We start from the raw sequence: 13753 nt of genomic DNA, 5'->3' as shown, positions 1-13753 counted from the left end.
CGCCACGCCGGTCGTGACGTGCAGCGTGGGGGCGGCCGCGCTGCTGAGGCATCGCGCCCGTGTCCATTTTATATGAAACAAACTCTTTGCGCCCCTGTTGCCATGACCTGGCATGGCACTATTCTCCAGCCTGCTTTGGCTGGCGATGGCCTTGTGCCAGGCGCCGCCGAGGTTGCAACCGGGCAGCAGAACACTACTGGGGTGGGACCCTACTAACTAGGCCACAGGGCCGCGTCTCACACGATTCTCTTGATCCCTTTCCACTACCACTCACTACCCGTCCACTGCCACCGTACAGCGTACCGCGCCTGCGGCACGTGGGAGAACTAATCTCGCTACCCGCAACTCACAACCAGCCGACAAACTTTAAGCCCACCGTAGCCCACCACCCACTTACCCACTACTTCTAGCCTACCAGCCTACTACCCACTTATACGCACACCGCCGGGCGCCGGCTCACTACCCGCGACCCGACCCTTCCATGTGCAGAGCTGCCGTCCACACGGGTCCATTGGGCGTCTATCCTCATTTCATCCTTATTCCATCCTCATTCCTTCCTCATTCCATCCTTATTCCATCCTTATTCCATCCTCATTCCATCCTCAATAACTCCGGCGTTCGACCAGCCGCGCACTCCTGCCCTGCCGTTGCAAATTGTTTGCCATCGGCTGGGGTCTGGGAATCAGCTGCACCCTACGGGGCTTCACAGACCTGCCTCGTGGACCTGCCTTGACACTGTCCCATCGCACATCCATCCGCATTCCATCCTCAGCCCCCCGCCCAACGCCCCTGCCCCCGCCGGCCCGCCCTCCGTCCAGCCATCGTCACGTTATACACCTCCACCTTGCTTCCACCACCCACCAGCTCGCACCTGAACCACCCGTACACCGCCCGACTGCCCCAAGGCAACTGGGCTAGCGCCTCCCTGACTTGGGTACCGGTACCTTGTGCGTCTCCCTGACTCAGGTACCGGTACTTTGTGCGTCTCCCTGACTCGGGGCCACCTTGTAAGGCCCAGCACACCGATCCCAGCTCACAACTCACCACAGCCTCAAGATCCATGTCTATGCCCCGCCCTAGTCGCGCGCTGCATACTCTGAGGCACGTGTTCCTCAGGCGCCACTGACAGCTTAATACCTAGCTAATCAACAGGGGCACGTGTTTCTACCTGACAGCTAACTACCTAGCTAATCCCCTGTCGAGTCAAGGACTGACTACAAGCCGGTGCCATGAATCGCACGCGTGCATGAATGGTCATTTCGTAGAATGTGTCAGTGCCAATGTCCTTGCCCAGAGCCACAACGTTATCTGCAACTTAGCCCACCCCGCACCCCACAACCACGCCACACATAGGCAGTCGTGCATCACACGCGCGCATAAATATAAATCCGCTGTCACCAGCTCCACTCTCTCTCCCTCTCCCTCCTAATCTTCTCCGGTCGTCTCCTTTCTCCGCAAGCAAGGTTCTACCTCGCCTCACCTCACCCCACGCCATGGCCCCCAAGCAGCGACCCTATGTCCGGCTGCAGCAGCTGCGCGACACCCACATCTCGTTGCTGCTGTGGCCCCGCACGCTTAAAACTCGACCCCACCAGCCCCCCCAAGCCCCCCAAACCCCCCGTCCCCGACCCCAGCGGCTCGCCAAACACGGGCGGCGGCGCCCCCATGACCGCCGCCCCAGCACTTGCCCCGACACCTGTGTAGGTGCGCCGGCCGGGCGGCACCGTCAGCGCAACGGGCCCGCGCAGCGGCAGCGGCTGCGGCGGATGCGACGACACCGGCGGCGGAGGCGCTTCCGTCAGCATCTGGCGGCGGCGCGTGGCGGCTGCGGCTGCCGCGGCTGCGGCGGCGCCGCTGTCAACGGAGAAGGTCGTTGCGAGCCCGGGCGCGGGGCTGGCTGAGCGGCCGAATGCGGCGTCGGTGGCGTACATGCCTGCACCGCCGCCGCCGCCAATGATGCCGCCGCCAACGCCACCCAGTGTAGTCGCTGCGGCTTCCGCCACGGCGGCGGCAGGCGACAGCGGGTCCGGGGACGCAGCGCCGCCGCCGCTGGTGGCGCCGTTGTATCCGGGCGACTCAAACGGCCCCCGGCCCGCCAGCTTGTTCGCCCAACTGAAACGGCTCCCTCTGGGGCTGCCCTTCACACCCGCCGCACTCGGGCTCGGCAGCCCGCCCCCACCACCGGCGCCTCCCAGCCCCACCGCAGCCGCCGCTGCAGCAGAGCCGAGCGGCGAAGCCCCAGGCGAGCTGCTCCCTGCCAGTCCCAGCCCCATGCCCACGCCGGCTGTAAGGGACCTCGGGCTGGCTGTGGCGGCTGGCGGCAGCAGCCCTGTGCTGGTGCTGGCGCGCGGCCCGCCGGGCGAGTGCAGGCCGCCGCCGCCGCCGCCGCCACCGCTGCCGCCGCCGCTGGTGCGTGGGATGGGCGAGCCGCGAGGCCCTCCACCCTGTGGCGAGCCCACCGGCAGCGCCGCCGCCGGTGACGGCAGCATTCCGGGGCCGTAGGACTTGGTCCGGCCGGGAGGCAACCTCACGCGCGAGGAGGCGGCGGTGCCGCCACTGCCTGGGACAGCCGCCGCCGCCGCCGCCGTGTCGACGTCAAGGCCGTCGTCAGCGCCGCCGCCAACGACCTCAGGAGCACCACCGTCATCGGCGGCGCCGGCGCCGCCGCTTCGCGGCAGCGCCAGCGGCGACGGTCGCATTGCTGACATCAGCATAGTGCGAGAGGGCGAGCTACGCAGCCCGTCAGGCATGGCGCCGCCGCTGCCGGTGCGGCAGCCCGGCGACGCCACGCCGCCGCCGCCGCCGCCGCCGCCGCCAGGCGGCGTCGTCGCTAGGCTGCTTGAGCCCTGCCGAGCCAGGCCGTTCGGCGACTGCGCTGACATCAGCCGGTTGGTCGAGGCACTGGCGCGCAGCAGTTGCGAGGCCTGTCGCGAGATGGCGGTGGCTGCAGATGGGCCGCCGTGCGAGTTTGGCTTGGCGGCGCTGCCACCTTTGCCGCGCGCGGCGGACAGTGCCAGCGCGGCCGCGGCCTGGCCTGACTGCTGTTGCATGTCCAGCAGCGTCCTCAACACCGGAAGGACCAAACAGCCGCCATCCCGGCCCTCGCCCTCGCCTTCGCCCTCGCCACCGCCCTCGCCCTCGTCCTCATTGCCGCCGCCGCCACCGGCACTCCAGCCGGCGTCATAGCCGTCGGAGACGCTGCTCGGCACTTCTGCGCCGCCGCCGCCACCCGCGCCGCCGCCGGCGGCGCCAGCGCCGCCGCCGAAAAGCCCTCTCGCAAAGCCAGCAAGGCCCAAACCTCCACCGCCCGCTCCGCCGCCACCGTTGGCTGCGCCACTGCTACTAAGCAGCGCCGCCACTAGGCCGCCGCCGCCGCCGCCGCCGCCAGGGCCGCCGCCAGCCAGGGCGTTCTTTGTTGACAGCGCCCGCACCAGTGCCGCCGTGGTCGCGCCGACAGCCCGGACGCCGGCAACGCCAGTGGAGTCCCGCAGCCCAAACGTCGCCACTGCCGTTGCTGCAGCCGCGGCGGCATCTGCCGGCATGAGCCCGGGCTCTGTTGCACCTGGCTCGTCGGCACAGTCGTCGTCCGCCAGCTCCCCATCATCGCTCCGCGTGTCATCGCCCGACGCCGCCGCTGCCGCTCCCCTCATACCACCGCCGCCGCCGACGACGAGGGGGAATTGTGAGAACGACCGGCTGCGCTGCCGCCCTGGTCGCAGCCGCCCACCTTCCTGCCCGCCGCCGCCGCCGCCACCGCCTTCACCTTCGGAGTCTGAGTCCAATGCAACGCCTGGCGCCGTAAACGGCTGATGCCGCGGCGGCCCGCCGCCGCCGACTCCACCGTGACCGCCGCCGCCGCTACCACCACTGGTGCTCTGTCCAGGAATGGACAGGTCAGGCAAGGGGCCCGGCGGGGGCATGGCGCCGGCGGGGGGAACTGCTGGGTACGTGCCTTGCAGGCGCCGACGGCTCGCGAGCACAGAGGCCAAGTCGCCGGCGGAGGGCGAGAAGGACAGCGCCGGCGGCAGCGAATACGTGACGGCTGCGTAGTCGCTGTCAGCTCGGCCGAGCGCGCTGTTGCGTGGGAGCGCGTTGAGCGAGCGGGAGGGCGGCTGGGAATGGATGGCGTCGGGCTTGGGGGAAGCAGGGGCGCGGGCGGCGGGGGTGGCGGGCTGCTCTGCGGTAAGCTGGAGTGTGCGCGCGGCGACGGCTTTCTTCCATATGAGCTCCACCTCATCCACTGCATCCGCGGGCGGCTCGTCCTCGGGCGCGGCGCAGCCGGTCCCCTCGCCAACCTCTCGAGAGGCGCCAGGGGAGGCCCAATGGTGCCGCCGCAATGCTGCGGCCGCGAAGGTCATGTTTACCGGCTGCGCGGGCTCCCGCGTCTTGCCGGCATCCAACATGAGCCAGGTGTAGCGCCCCATCCCGGCGCGGCGCCGCGCCCAAAGGCAGAACTGAGGCGCTCAAGCCGCGACTCAATGTCAGCGAAACCGAGCGTGAGTCCGCAGCCCTTCAATCTCTTTCGAGCCCGAGAGATGGCATGTTATAGCGTCTATACATTTTGTGGAAGAGAAGCGACTTCTGTGCAAAGCGCACGCCTGATGGCAACGCTGCGCCCGCTTCTACGTCTCCCTAACTAAAGGAATACATGTTTTATGTTTGCTTGCAGCATAGATACAGCGTTGGAATCGATGCGGGGGGCCAAATGTGTGCCCCGAGTTTTTCCTAGTTGCCTGTTTTCGCAGTCGGCTTCGATGGAGCGTATAAGTTGTAGAAGATGCATCCAAGTATGAAATTATGCAGCTTCAAGCCAAACGCTAGCGTACGGGAAAGTCATCGAAACGCTCGTCCCTTGACGGGGCGTGTGTGTACGGGCGTGTAGGGGCGCCCCCTCCCAGGAAAGCTGAGCGGCGTCAAAGCAGGAAATTGGGGCATCGATCACAACACTGATATGCCCTGCCGGGAGCGTATCTGGAGGCATGGAGGTGCCGGACTGCCGGCGTCCCGATGTCTGAGGCGAGGCAGCGAGATTCCCATGACAGCTATGGTGCGCAGTGCAACGCACCGCAGTATTGGTGCTCACAGCCCTTGATGATGGCCGTCTCCGCCAGCTCGATTTCGCCAAGGCAGATAGCACACACGGCCCGTCGCTCCGCATCATGTCGAGCCATGTGGTCTTGAAGCCCACACCTTACGTCCTTACCACCTTTCCTTTTGTGCAGGCTGCATGCATGCCCTTGCATGGCTTGCGGCCTGGCGTACGCAAGCGCAAAAGTACAAAACGCCTTCACCTACTTGCGCAGACCTGCACAACCGCCCAGATGGACGCTGCTCCAGCTGTTTATTTCAGTTGCATGTGGTGCGCCCCGCCCGCTATCGCACCCCAGCTAAGCAACACACAGCGCAGCACCAAACTTTACAAGGATGTAGGCATGAACAGCGTGTTTTGTGTCAAGCACAATTGCCTCAGCCTAACAAGCCAAGGCCCAATGCGTAAGCCATGCCTGTCACCCTTCCTTCACTATGGCACTGCGGATGGACCTCCTTGCAGCCTCTTCCCTCAGTGCCCCAGCTCCCTGTGATAAAACCACTTTACCGCCATCGTAATACTAGACCGTGCTAGGCAGAAACATCGGTTACTGGGACCTATTACCGGTGTTGAGCTCGGGCACACAGACCTCACCCTCATTTGAAATGCGTGTCAATTCACCCATCAGTCCTCCGAACTGTACCACCGAACGCGCACAGCCCCCCCATTGTTTCCGGACATGGGCCTCCGGGCCAAGACATTGCGCGTCTGTGACGCCGACGAGAAAATGTGTGGTGCTTGCGTTTGATGGGGATGTCATCGGCAGACCTCTGGCCTGTCGCGCCTTGTTGTGCGTTGGTGCTGCCGCCAAAAGACCTAAACGAGATGAGGGGTGTTACGTGGCGGTGGGGCTTTGGCGGGCTTCGGCTTGGCTTCGACTCATGTGCGTAACACTATGAAGGTCGGCAGCCAACCAGGGGGCGGGTGTTGTTTCTCTGGGTCGCAGATGGCCCTTCGCGGCGTAGGTACGGCGTGCCCCCGCTTGTCGGGCTGTCCCTTCAATTGTAATCCGCATCCATTGACGTCCACACCACGATAATAAACAATAAGTCTCAACACGATTGAACAGCAGGCAACAATTTATAGCCAATTTGGTATGGCATACTGCAGCTTTGGTTGCTTTGTTTGGCGCGCAGGGCAAAGGGGGCTGCTCATAAGCATTCGACAGTTACACCACGCTGCAAGCCACGCCCCCATGTTACACAGACGACGCGTAACCAACCGTAACACGGACAGTAAGGCCAACCATGGCTTGAAGTACGGTATCAAGAATCCGACGTCAAGTGTTAGAGCATCAGCGTCGTGGGCTAGCCATGAAACACATGTAAGTAGAGTCTGCGCCAGAGATGCGCACACATACAAGGCCGAGTTTTGCACTCTTGCCGGTAGCTTTGCCGGCTTCACAACAGCGCTTTAGACACCAAGCAACTCAGAGGAACAGACCCCTGCAACAACTCATGCGCAGAGTGCAAAAGCGTCAAGGCCGTTTCATGGCTTCGCTTGCAAGCAACACAACACGCAACCGCACAGCGAACACCGAATACTGCTGCAGTAAGCAAGGAAGTCTTCTTACAGCTTCAGCGGCCAAAGTGCACAGCAACAGCGGCACAACATCAAACTTTACAAGCATGTAGGCGTACAAGCGTGTTTCGTGTCAAGAAACATTGCCTCAGCCCAACATGTCAAGGCCCAATGCGTGCGCAAGCCATGTCGGTCATCCTTCCTTCACTATGGTACTGCGGATCTCTCCGCAGCCACTTCCCTCAGTGCCCCAGCTCCCTGTGACGAGTGTTCCCCGGTCACGGGAAAAGGGGCTGAGCCCCTCCACAGGCTGAGGCCGAACAACCTCATCGCCCGGCTATCCTCATCGCCCGGACATAGCCCCCGGACATAGCCCCTGTGATAACAGCACTTTACCGCCATCGTAATGCTAGACCGTGCTATGGCAGAAATATTGGTGACTGGGACCTACCGTATTACCGGTGCAAGGCTTGGGCACACAGACCTCACCCTCACCCCATCAGGAAATGCGTGCCATTTCACCTATCAGTCCTCCATGTAACACCGAACGCGCACAGCCCCTCCCCCTTGACGTTCACACCACGAGAGTAAAAAACAATCAGACTCAATCAACCCGATTGGACAGCAGGTACCAATTTATAGCCAATCTGGTACCTACCGTATGTAGCCAACCTCGTATAGCATACCGTAGCTTTGGTCGGTTCGTTTGGCGTGCAGGGCAAAGGGGGCCGCTCACACGCCTTCCACCACGCTGCAAGCCACGCCGAATGTTGCACAGACGACACGTAACCAACCCATGCAACCCGTGCAACCCACGCAACGGACAGAAAGGCCACCATGGCGTTAAATGTCAATGCATCCGGCGTCAAGTGTTAGAGCATCAGCTTTGCGGGCTAGCCATGAAGCACACGTCAGTAGAGTCCGTGCCATACCGTACAAGGCGGAGTCTTGCACCTGTGCCAGTAGCTTTGTTGGCTTCACAAGACGCAGGCGCACAGCGAATACGTGGCTGCCACAGACCACAGGATTTCTTCTCGCAACTTCAGCGGCCGAAGTGACCTGCATCCTGCACAGTAAATCATAAGACATAACGGCATGGGAGACCAAAAGCACTATGTCCGCACACGTGGTGTGGCGTCCGTCACGTACAAGGAAAGTCCCCTAGCAATGCGCTCTTCCACGCGCGGTGCTGGTGCCCCATTAACGATCATTTCACTGCGCATCATATACCGTAGTACAACTTGAATTCACAGAGGTCAGTACGCATTCAACCAAGTTCCAAAGTTAACACTGCTCAGAGAAGACATGTGTTTCAGTGTTGACTGTGGAGGTGCCGCCGCCGCATCAAGAAATCCACTACTTTACACAAACCCACACCCCACTACAAAAAGAAATTACTCATATCCGAACTACGAGTCGTCGGGCGGCGGCAACATGCCCGCCGGCAGCTCAAACCTCATGTAAAGAGGCAGCTCGTCGTCCGGCACCGGCGTTGGGGCACGCCGCCTGCCAGCCACGCTGTTAGAAACCTGCAGCGACCGCCCACTGCCGCCCTCACCACCGCTCGCTGCGGCACCACCGCTGGCCGACCACGCGCCACCACCGACGCCTCCGCCTCCGCTTCCGCCCCCAAGCCCCGCGCCTCCCTCGGCCCCACCGCCCATCATTAGCGCCTGCATGGCGGCCCTGGGATCCGAGTACAGCAGGCTTGCCGCCGCCGCGGCGGCAGCCGCAACCGCCGGCGAGCCCAGCTGGGACTCAAAGGAGAAGCGGCCATTGCCGCACTTGCTCGAGCGGTTCTGCTGGCCCACATACGCGGCCGAGGGAATGTCCACCGACGCGCGGGTGCCGCCCAGACGCGACGTGGGCTGCCGCAACGACTGCAGCGGCAACTGCTGCTGCTGCTGCTGCTGCTGGTGTTGCTGTTGCTGGTGGTGTCGGTGGTGTTGGCTAGTGCCGCCGGGCTCCGCTGCCAGCGCCAGAGCCGCCGTGCGTGCTCGGCTGGCTGAAGACTGCCACATCCCGTTGATGCTCCCTGCTCTCTCTTCCACTCCTCCTCCTGCTCCTCCTGCTCCTCCTCTTGCTCCTCCAGTCGCCGCCGCCGCCGACGCGGCCGCGACGCCACCCGAGTGGGAGGCGGCGTCCGCCCTGGCCATCTCACACGACACACGGCCACTGACACTGCGGCTGTGCTGCGTCAGCGCCGCGACTAGTGAGCCGCCTCTGGTGGCGGCGCCGCCGCCGCCGGTCCCGACGGGCGAAGATGCCAAAGAGATCGATGCAGGCGATGTCAGTTGCGGATAAGAAGGTGGCGCGCGGTGCGAGCTGCCGAAGCTCTGGCGCACATGGGCCTGGCTGTGCAGGTGACGAGAAGCCGCCGCCGCCGCCGCCGCTGCAGCCGCCGAGGGCGAGGACGGCGGGAGCGGGGCCGCGGGCGTGGAGTAGCGCTGGAAGCATGGGCTTCCGGGGCTGGCCTGAGCCGCCGCCGCTGCCGAGGCGCCGGGGGCCGTGGCGGCGGCGGCGGTTGATGACGTGGCAGCTGCCGCCGCCCACACCCCCGCCGCCTCAAACGGCGTCCCAGCCCAGCTGGCGCCGCCGGGGACCCGCTGAGCGGGCGGATGAGGCCGGCCGCCCGCTGCGGGACTGCCGCCGGGATCCGCAGTAAGGCAGCCGCCACCGATGCCGCTGTAGCTATAGCTGTTGCTGTAGCTGTTGCCTCTGCAGCCATCCGCAAAGCTGTCACTGTGCAATGGCACGCGAGCGCCGCCATTGCGAAAGCTGGGCGTGCGCGCGGCAAGCTTGCTGCCCCCCGGCAGGCCCCCGCCGACGGAAGCGCCAGCGGGCGAGCCCACATCGACAGCAGCTCCTAGCATGTCCGATACCCGCGCATCACACAGCTGCGGTGTGCTGGCACTGCCGTAGGTCTGCGGCCATGTTTCACGTGTGGTGGTGGAGCTGAAGCGTGCGGCTGCTGGGGCGGCGGTGGCGGCTGGGGTGGTTGAGAGTGCGGAGGGTGAGGCAGGGTCCAAGGGCCCTCCAATCTGCAGATTGCCGGAGGAGAGGCCGGCCAGGCGCTGCCTGAACGCCGGGAGCTTGACGTTGAAGCTGGCGGAGCGGTTCGGACCACCGGAGGAGGCCAGTGACGAGATGCGCGGCGCGAACGCAGCAGCACCGGCTGTAGCACCACCAGCAGTAACGGCAGCAGGAGCAGCAGGAGCAACACCGGCTGTAGCACCACCAGGAGCAACACCGGCTGTAGCACCACCAGGAGCAACACCGGCTGTAGCACCGCCAGGAGCAACAGCGGCTGTAGCACCGCCAGGAGCAACACCGGCTGTAGCACCGCCAGGAGCAACAGCGGCTGTAGCACCGCCAGGAGCAACAGCGGCTGTAGCACCACCGGTGCCCAGGGGCTGGCCTGACGGCGGCGCGGCGGCGGCCCAGACGGCGGCGGGGGGTTCGGCCCTGGCGTTTCCGTCTCCAGCGCCACCGGCAGCTGAAGCGGATGCGAACCAGGTGGTGGCGGGCATGGCGGCGGCGGCGGCGCCGCCGCCGTGGGTCCGCGCACCGTGGGCGACGGTATGGCAAGCGCCGGCCGCCCCGGCGCTGCTGGCGCCGCTGCTGGCCGCACCGCCGCTGCCGCTGTAGGACTGGTGCTGCTGGCGGAGGAGGAGCGGCGGCACAGCCGACGCCGGCTTGCCAGGGCTGGGGGGCGCTGCAGCCACACCCGCCGCGCAGCCTGCTACCAGGAAGGCGGGGGAGGGCAAGCCGGGGGAGTGCAGGACGCCGTCAGCGCCGCCGGCTGCGCCGCCGCCGCCGCAACCGCCGCCGCCACTGCCAGTCATGGTGCTCGGGCGGAGAGGCGGCGGTATGCCGTCACTCCGGAACGCCGCCGCACCGCAAGCAACGCCGGCACCGCCGCCGCCGCCGCCGCCGCCAGGGCTGACCAGCAGAGCGCTGACGTCACGGCTGCAGTAGGAAGCGCCATCACCGGTGCCAGTGGCGGCTGGACTGCACCGGTCACCCCTCGCCTCACCCTCGCCTCTGCCCTCGCCCTCGCGGTCGACCTCCTCTCCGGCGCCAGTAACCGAGATTCGCTCATACTCGTACCCCTCGCCATCCTCCCCCTCGTTCGAAGACTCGCCGGAGAGTGGCCGGCCGCTGTTGCGCCACTCGTGCCACTGCCGCAGCAGCTTCGCCTGCTCCTCACTGCTGACCGGCACGCCCTCCTCCTCCTCCTCCTCCTCCTCCTCCTGCTCCTCCTCCTCCTCCTCCTCCTCCGCCCCATCCTCGCTGTCAGACTCATCTTCACCGCCGAGCAAAGCCGAGTCCGCGCCCATGCCAAGGCCTGACTCAGCCGCGGCGTAGCCGGGGCCGCCCATACCGGGCGCGTACGGCTCATCCAAAGCGCCCAGCCCTCCGGTTGAGCGACACGTCAGGTCGCCAGGCCGACCGTCACGTGACGGCGGCCGCGGCGGCAGGTGTGGCAGGTGAGGCCCCGGCGGCCCAGCCACGTACGACAGTCGCGGCTCCAGAATAAACTGTGGTGGGCCGGATGGTTGTGGCTCTGAAGGTGGGTGCGGATGCGGGTGCGGTTGGGGCTGCAGATGCGAAAAGTGCTGGGGTTGGAGCGTCTTCGACGCGGCTGCGGCGCCCGCAGAGGCGCCGCTGAAGCCGTGTGTGAAGGAGCGGCTGGCAAGGGCGGCGCGCCGCACGCTGCCAGCCGGGAAGGCGCCGGGAAGGCCGGGAGACGAGGGCGCGGCAGGGGCGGGCGCTGCTCCCGAGAGGTGCCTGGAGGCGCCGGGTACGGCGGCGGCGGCAGGCCGCAGCGTCACGCCGTGGCGGCTGCTGGTTCCGGGAGGCGGCGGCGGCGGCGGTGCGTGGGCATCGCCAGGGGCAGCTGTAGCAGCTGTAGCAGCTGCAGAGGCTGGCGTGGTAGCGGCTGCGGCTGCGGCACCGTTCATGGAAGCGCCAGGCAGCGCCAGTCGAGGGACGATGGCCGCAGCTGCGGCTGCTGCCCCTGTTGCGCTTGGCGGCGCTGGCGGCAGTGGCGCGGCGCCGGAGCCTGCCTCCCAGCTCTTGCCGCGCCAGGGGCCGGGGAAGGAGGTCAGGCGAGGTTGGGGCTGCTCAGCTAGGAGGACGGCGGGCGCTGCCGCCGCGGCTGTAGCAGCACTGGCTTCCGAGGCCGCCAGCCCGCCGGCCAGCTGCTGCTGCCGGTCCAGCCTGCCCACAGCTGGCGAGCTGCTACTGCCGGTGCCGCCAGTGCCGCTGCTACTGCCGTCACGCTGCAGTCCGGCTGCCGTGCACAGGCGCGCTGTCGGCGATCGCGCGGCTGCTGCGCTCTTGGCGTCACGGGCGCCGTAGCTGCCTGCCGACGCCATTGGCGCGGCAAGTGGGGCTGCTGCTGCTGCTCCTGCCGCCCGCCGTGCCGGCGACTTGCGGGTGGGGCTGCTGGTGCCACTGCGGTTCGTGCCAATGGGGTTAGCAGGCGGGCACGCGCCATGCGCCTCGCCGTACTGCTGCTGCGCCTGTGCCTGTGCCTTGGGCTGCTGCTGCTGCTGCTGCGCCTGTGCCTTGGGCTGCGGCTGCTGGCGGCCCCGCTGCCGCTCCTCCCGCTCCTGCCTCAGCGCCAGCAGCTGCTCCAGCACCGGCGATATGAGGCTGGAGGTCCCCGCGCCGCCAGACAGCACCTCTCCCTCCTGCCCCTCCACCAGTGACCGATGCAGTTCCGCAGCCGGCGACGCGGCCGAGTGCTGCGTAGGCACTCCCCGAGCCACGCCTGGCACCACCACCAGCTTTACCGGCTGCGCCCAAGCCGCTCCTACTGCTGCTACTGCAGCCGCTGCCTCGGCAGGTGCCGGCACTCCGTCGGCGCCTGCCGTCGCGCCTCCGGGCAATCGGGCTTTGTCGTAGTCAAGGTCGTCCTCTTCATCACAGTCGTGGTGCGTTGCTCCCTGCTGCTCCTCGTCCTCCACGCCGCCCTGCGCTCCCTGTTGCAGTTCCTGTTCGTCGTCCTCCGCGCTGCCCTGTTGCCGCCGCAATGCGGCGGCCGTGACCGCGGCCTGGGTCCCCTCCCACACGAGCCGGCGGCGCTGCAGCGCCCGCAGCACCTGCGTGTGTCATGTGCGGCACACGATTTGGCCAGGGCAGCGCGAAACCCCACGTGATGACGTAAACGCAATCGATCACCGGTCCGGGTGCTGTCACACATGGCCATCACCTTTAGCAAATCCACCTTACGCTAAGGGGTAAAGGTCGTGGCTGTAACCGGCTTGAGCCTGTCGCCCTCTCCTCCAACTCACGCCTCTGCCTGTGCTCCACTAGTTTTACTTGGTTTGGTTTAGTTTGGGCTGGTATTCACAACCCCCCCCTCACGCCGTCCATGATGCTGCGGCTTTAACGCACCCATCCAGCTCCCAGAACGCCCCCTAGAAACGTGCCTCGGTGCGTGTAGGCGCCACAGGCATTGCCTGGAGCGGTATCGCGGACACCTCTTCCAGTAGCTCTCGCAGCTCTTCGTCCCCGGGCCCGGTCTTGGCGCCCCCGAAAGCTGCGGTCCAAGCAGCTGTACCGCGCGTGGCGGGGCCTGCGTGGGTTTTAGGACGTCACTTCAGTCCGCAGTTCCGCACGTCAAGCAGGAAGGACGAGCTTGCAACTGCATGTTTGCTCCTGAGGCGTTGGTTAGCCGAAGCTCGCTTTCCGTTGCGAGAATTCGCCTGCACACCATGCCTCGCCTGACAAAGTTTCTTGGCGGCATCGCATCCATAAACAACCATCTAAACGTCATCCGACTACTTCGAATCCCGGCGCTATAGTTAGGACGCCTGGTGTCAGAAGTGCCGGAACGAAATGTTGTCGGGGGCGGTGGTATTGAACGACTCCGCACGCCCGTGGGCACATATGTCACGGCCATCGCCTGATACATGACCGGTTTGCACGCCTTCTGCAACAATTCTGCGACAGGAGCCCAAGTGCGGCCCTGGCTCACCTGCATGTTGTTGCTGCTGTTGGGCTGGCTCCCGCGGGCTAGCCATCCAGCTATCTCTAGCCGATGCAATAGCTGCAAAACCCATGGAGTTGGAGGAGGATGACGGATGTTGGCCGGAATCGGCCTCCTCCAGTCGGAGCATCGTCCGCGGTCTA

At 65.8% G+C, this 13753-nt stretch overlaps 2 protein-coding genes across 2 annotated transcripts; both read right to left on the bottom strand.

Moving 5' to 3' along the window:
* Positions 1 to 60: 60 nt before the first annotated feature.
* Positions 61 to 4762, bottom strand: CHLRE_05g247200v5 (uncharacterized protein). The gene has a single exon (XM_043062533.1). The coding sequence runs from the start codon at positions 4422 to 4424 to the stop codon at positions 1482 to 1484; it is 2943 nt and encodes a 980-aa protein (XP_042924616.1). The 5' UTR covers positions 4425 to 4762; the 3' UTR covers positions 61 to 1481.
* A 348-nt stretch (positions 4763 to 5110) lies between these two features.
* Positions 5111 to 13752, bottom strand: CHLRE_05g247250v5 (uncharacterized protein). The gene is made up of 3 exons (XM_043062534.1): positions 13599 to 13752; positions 13051 to 13196; positions 5111 to 12720 (listed from the first exon to the last, which is right to left on the bottom strand). Exons 1-3 carry the CDS (start codon positions 13642 to 13644, stop codon positions 8020 to 8022), a joined length of 4893 nt encoding a protein of 1630 aa, XP_042924615.1. The 5' UTR covers positions 13645 to 13752; the 3' UTR covers positions 5111 to 8019.
* Position 13753: the final 1 nt, after the last annotated feature.

Source organism: Chlamydomonas reinhardtii, chromosome 5, assembly GCF_000002595.2.
Source record: "Chlamydomonas reinhardtii strain CC-503 cw92 mt+ chromosome 5, whole genome shotgun sequence".
NCBI lineage: Eukaryota > Viridiplantae > Chlorophyta > Chlorophyceae > Chlamydomonadales > Chlamydomonadaceae > Chlamydomonas > Chlamydomonas reinhardtii.
Note: the sequence above shows the minus strand (reverse complement) of the source record. Positions and strands in the feature narration are given on the sequence as shown.

What these genes read in the sequence shown, in the direction of transcription:
- CHLRE_05g247200v5 (XM_043062533.1), bottom strand. Translation starts at nt 4,424, where the DNA reads ATGGGGCGCTACACCTGGCTCATGTTGGATGCCGGCAAGACGCGGGAG.
- CHLRE_05g247250v5 (XM_043062534.1), bottom strand. Translation starts at nt 13,644, where the DNA reads ATGGCTAGCCCGCGGGAGCCAGCCCAACAGCAGCAACAACATGCAG. An exon ending in ACAGCAGCAACAACATGCAG is followed by an intron (nt 13,197 to 13,598) that starts GTGAGCCAGGGC and finishes AAACCCACGCAG; the next exon opens with GCCCCGCCACGCGCGGTACA. An exon ending in TGGCGCCTACACGCACCGAG is followed by an intron (nt 12,721 to 13,050) that starts GCACGTTTCTAG and finishes TGACACACGCAG; the next exon opens with GTGCTGCGGGCGCTGCAGCG.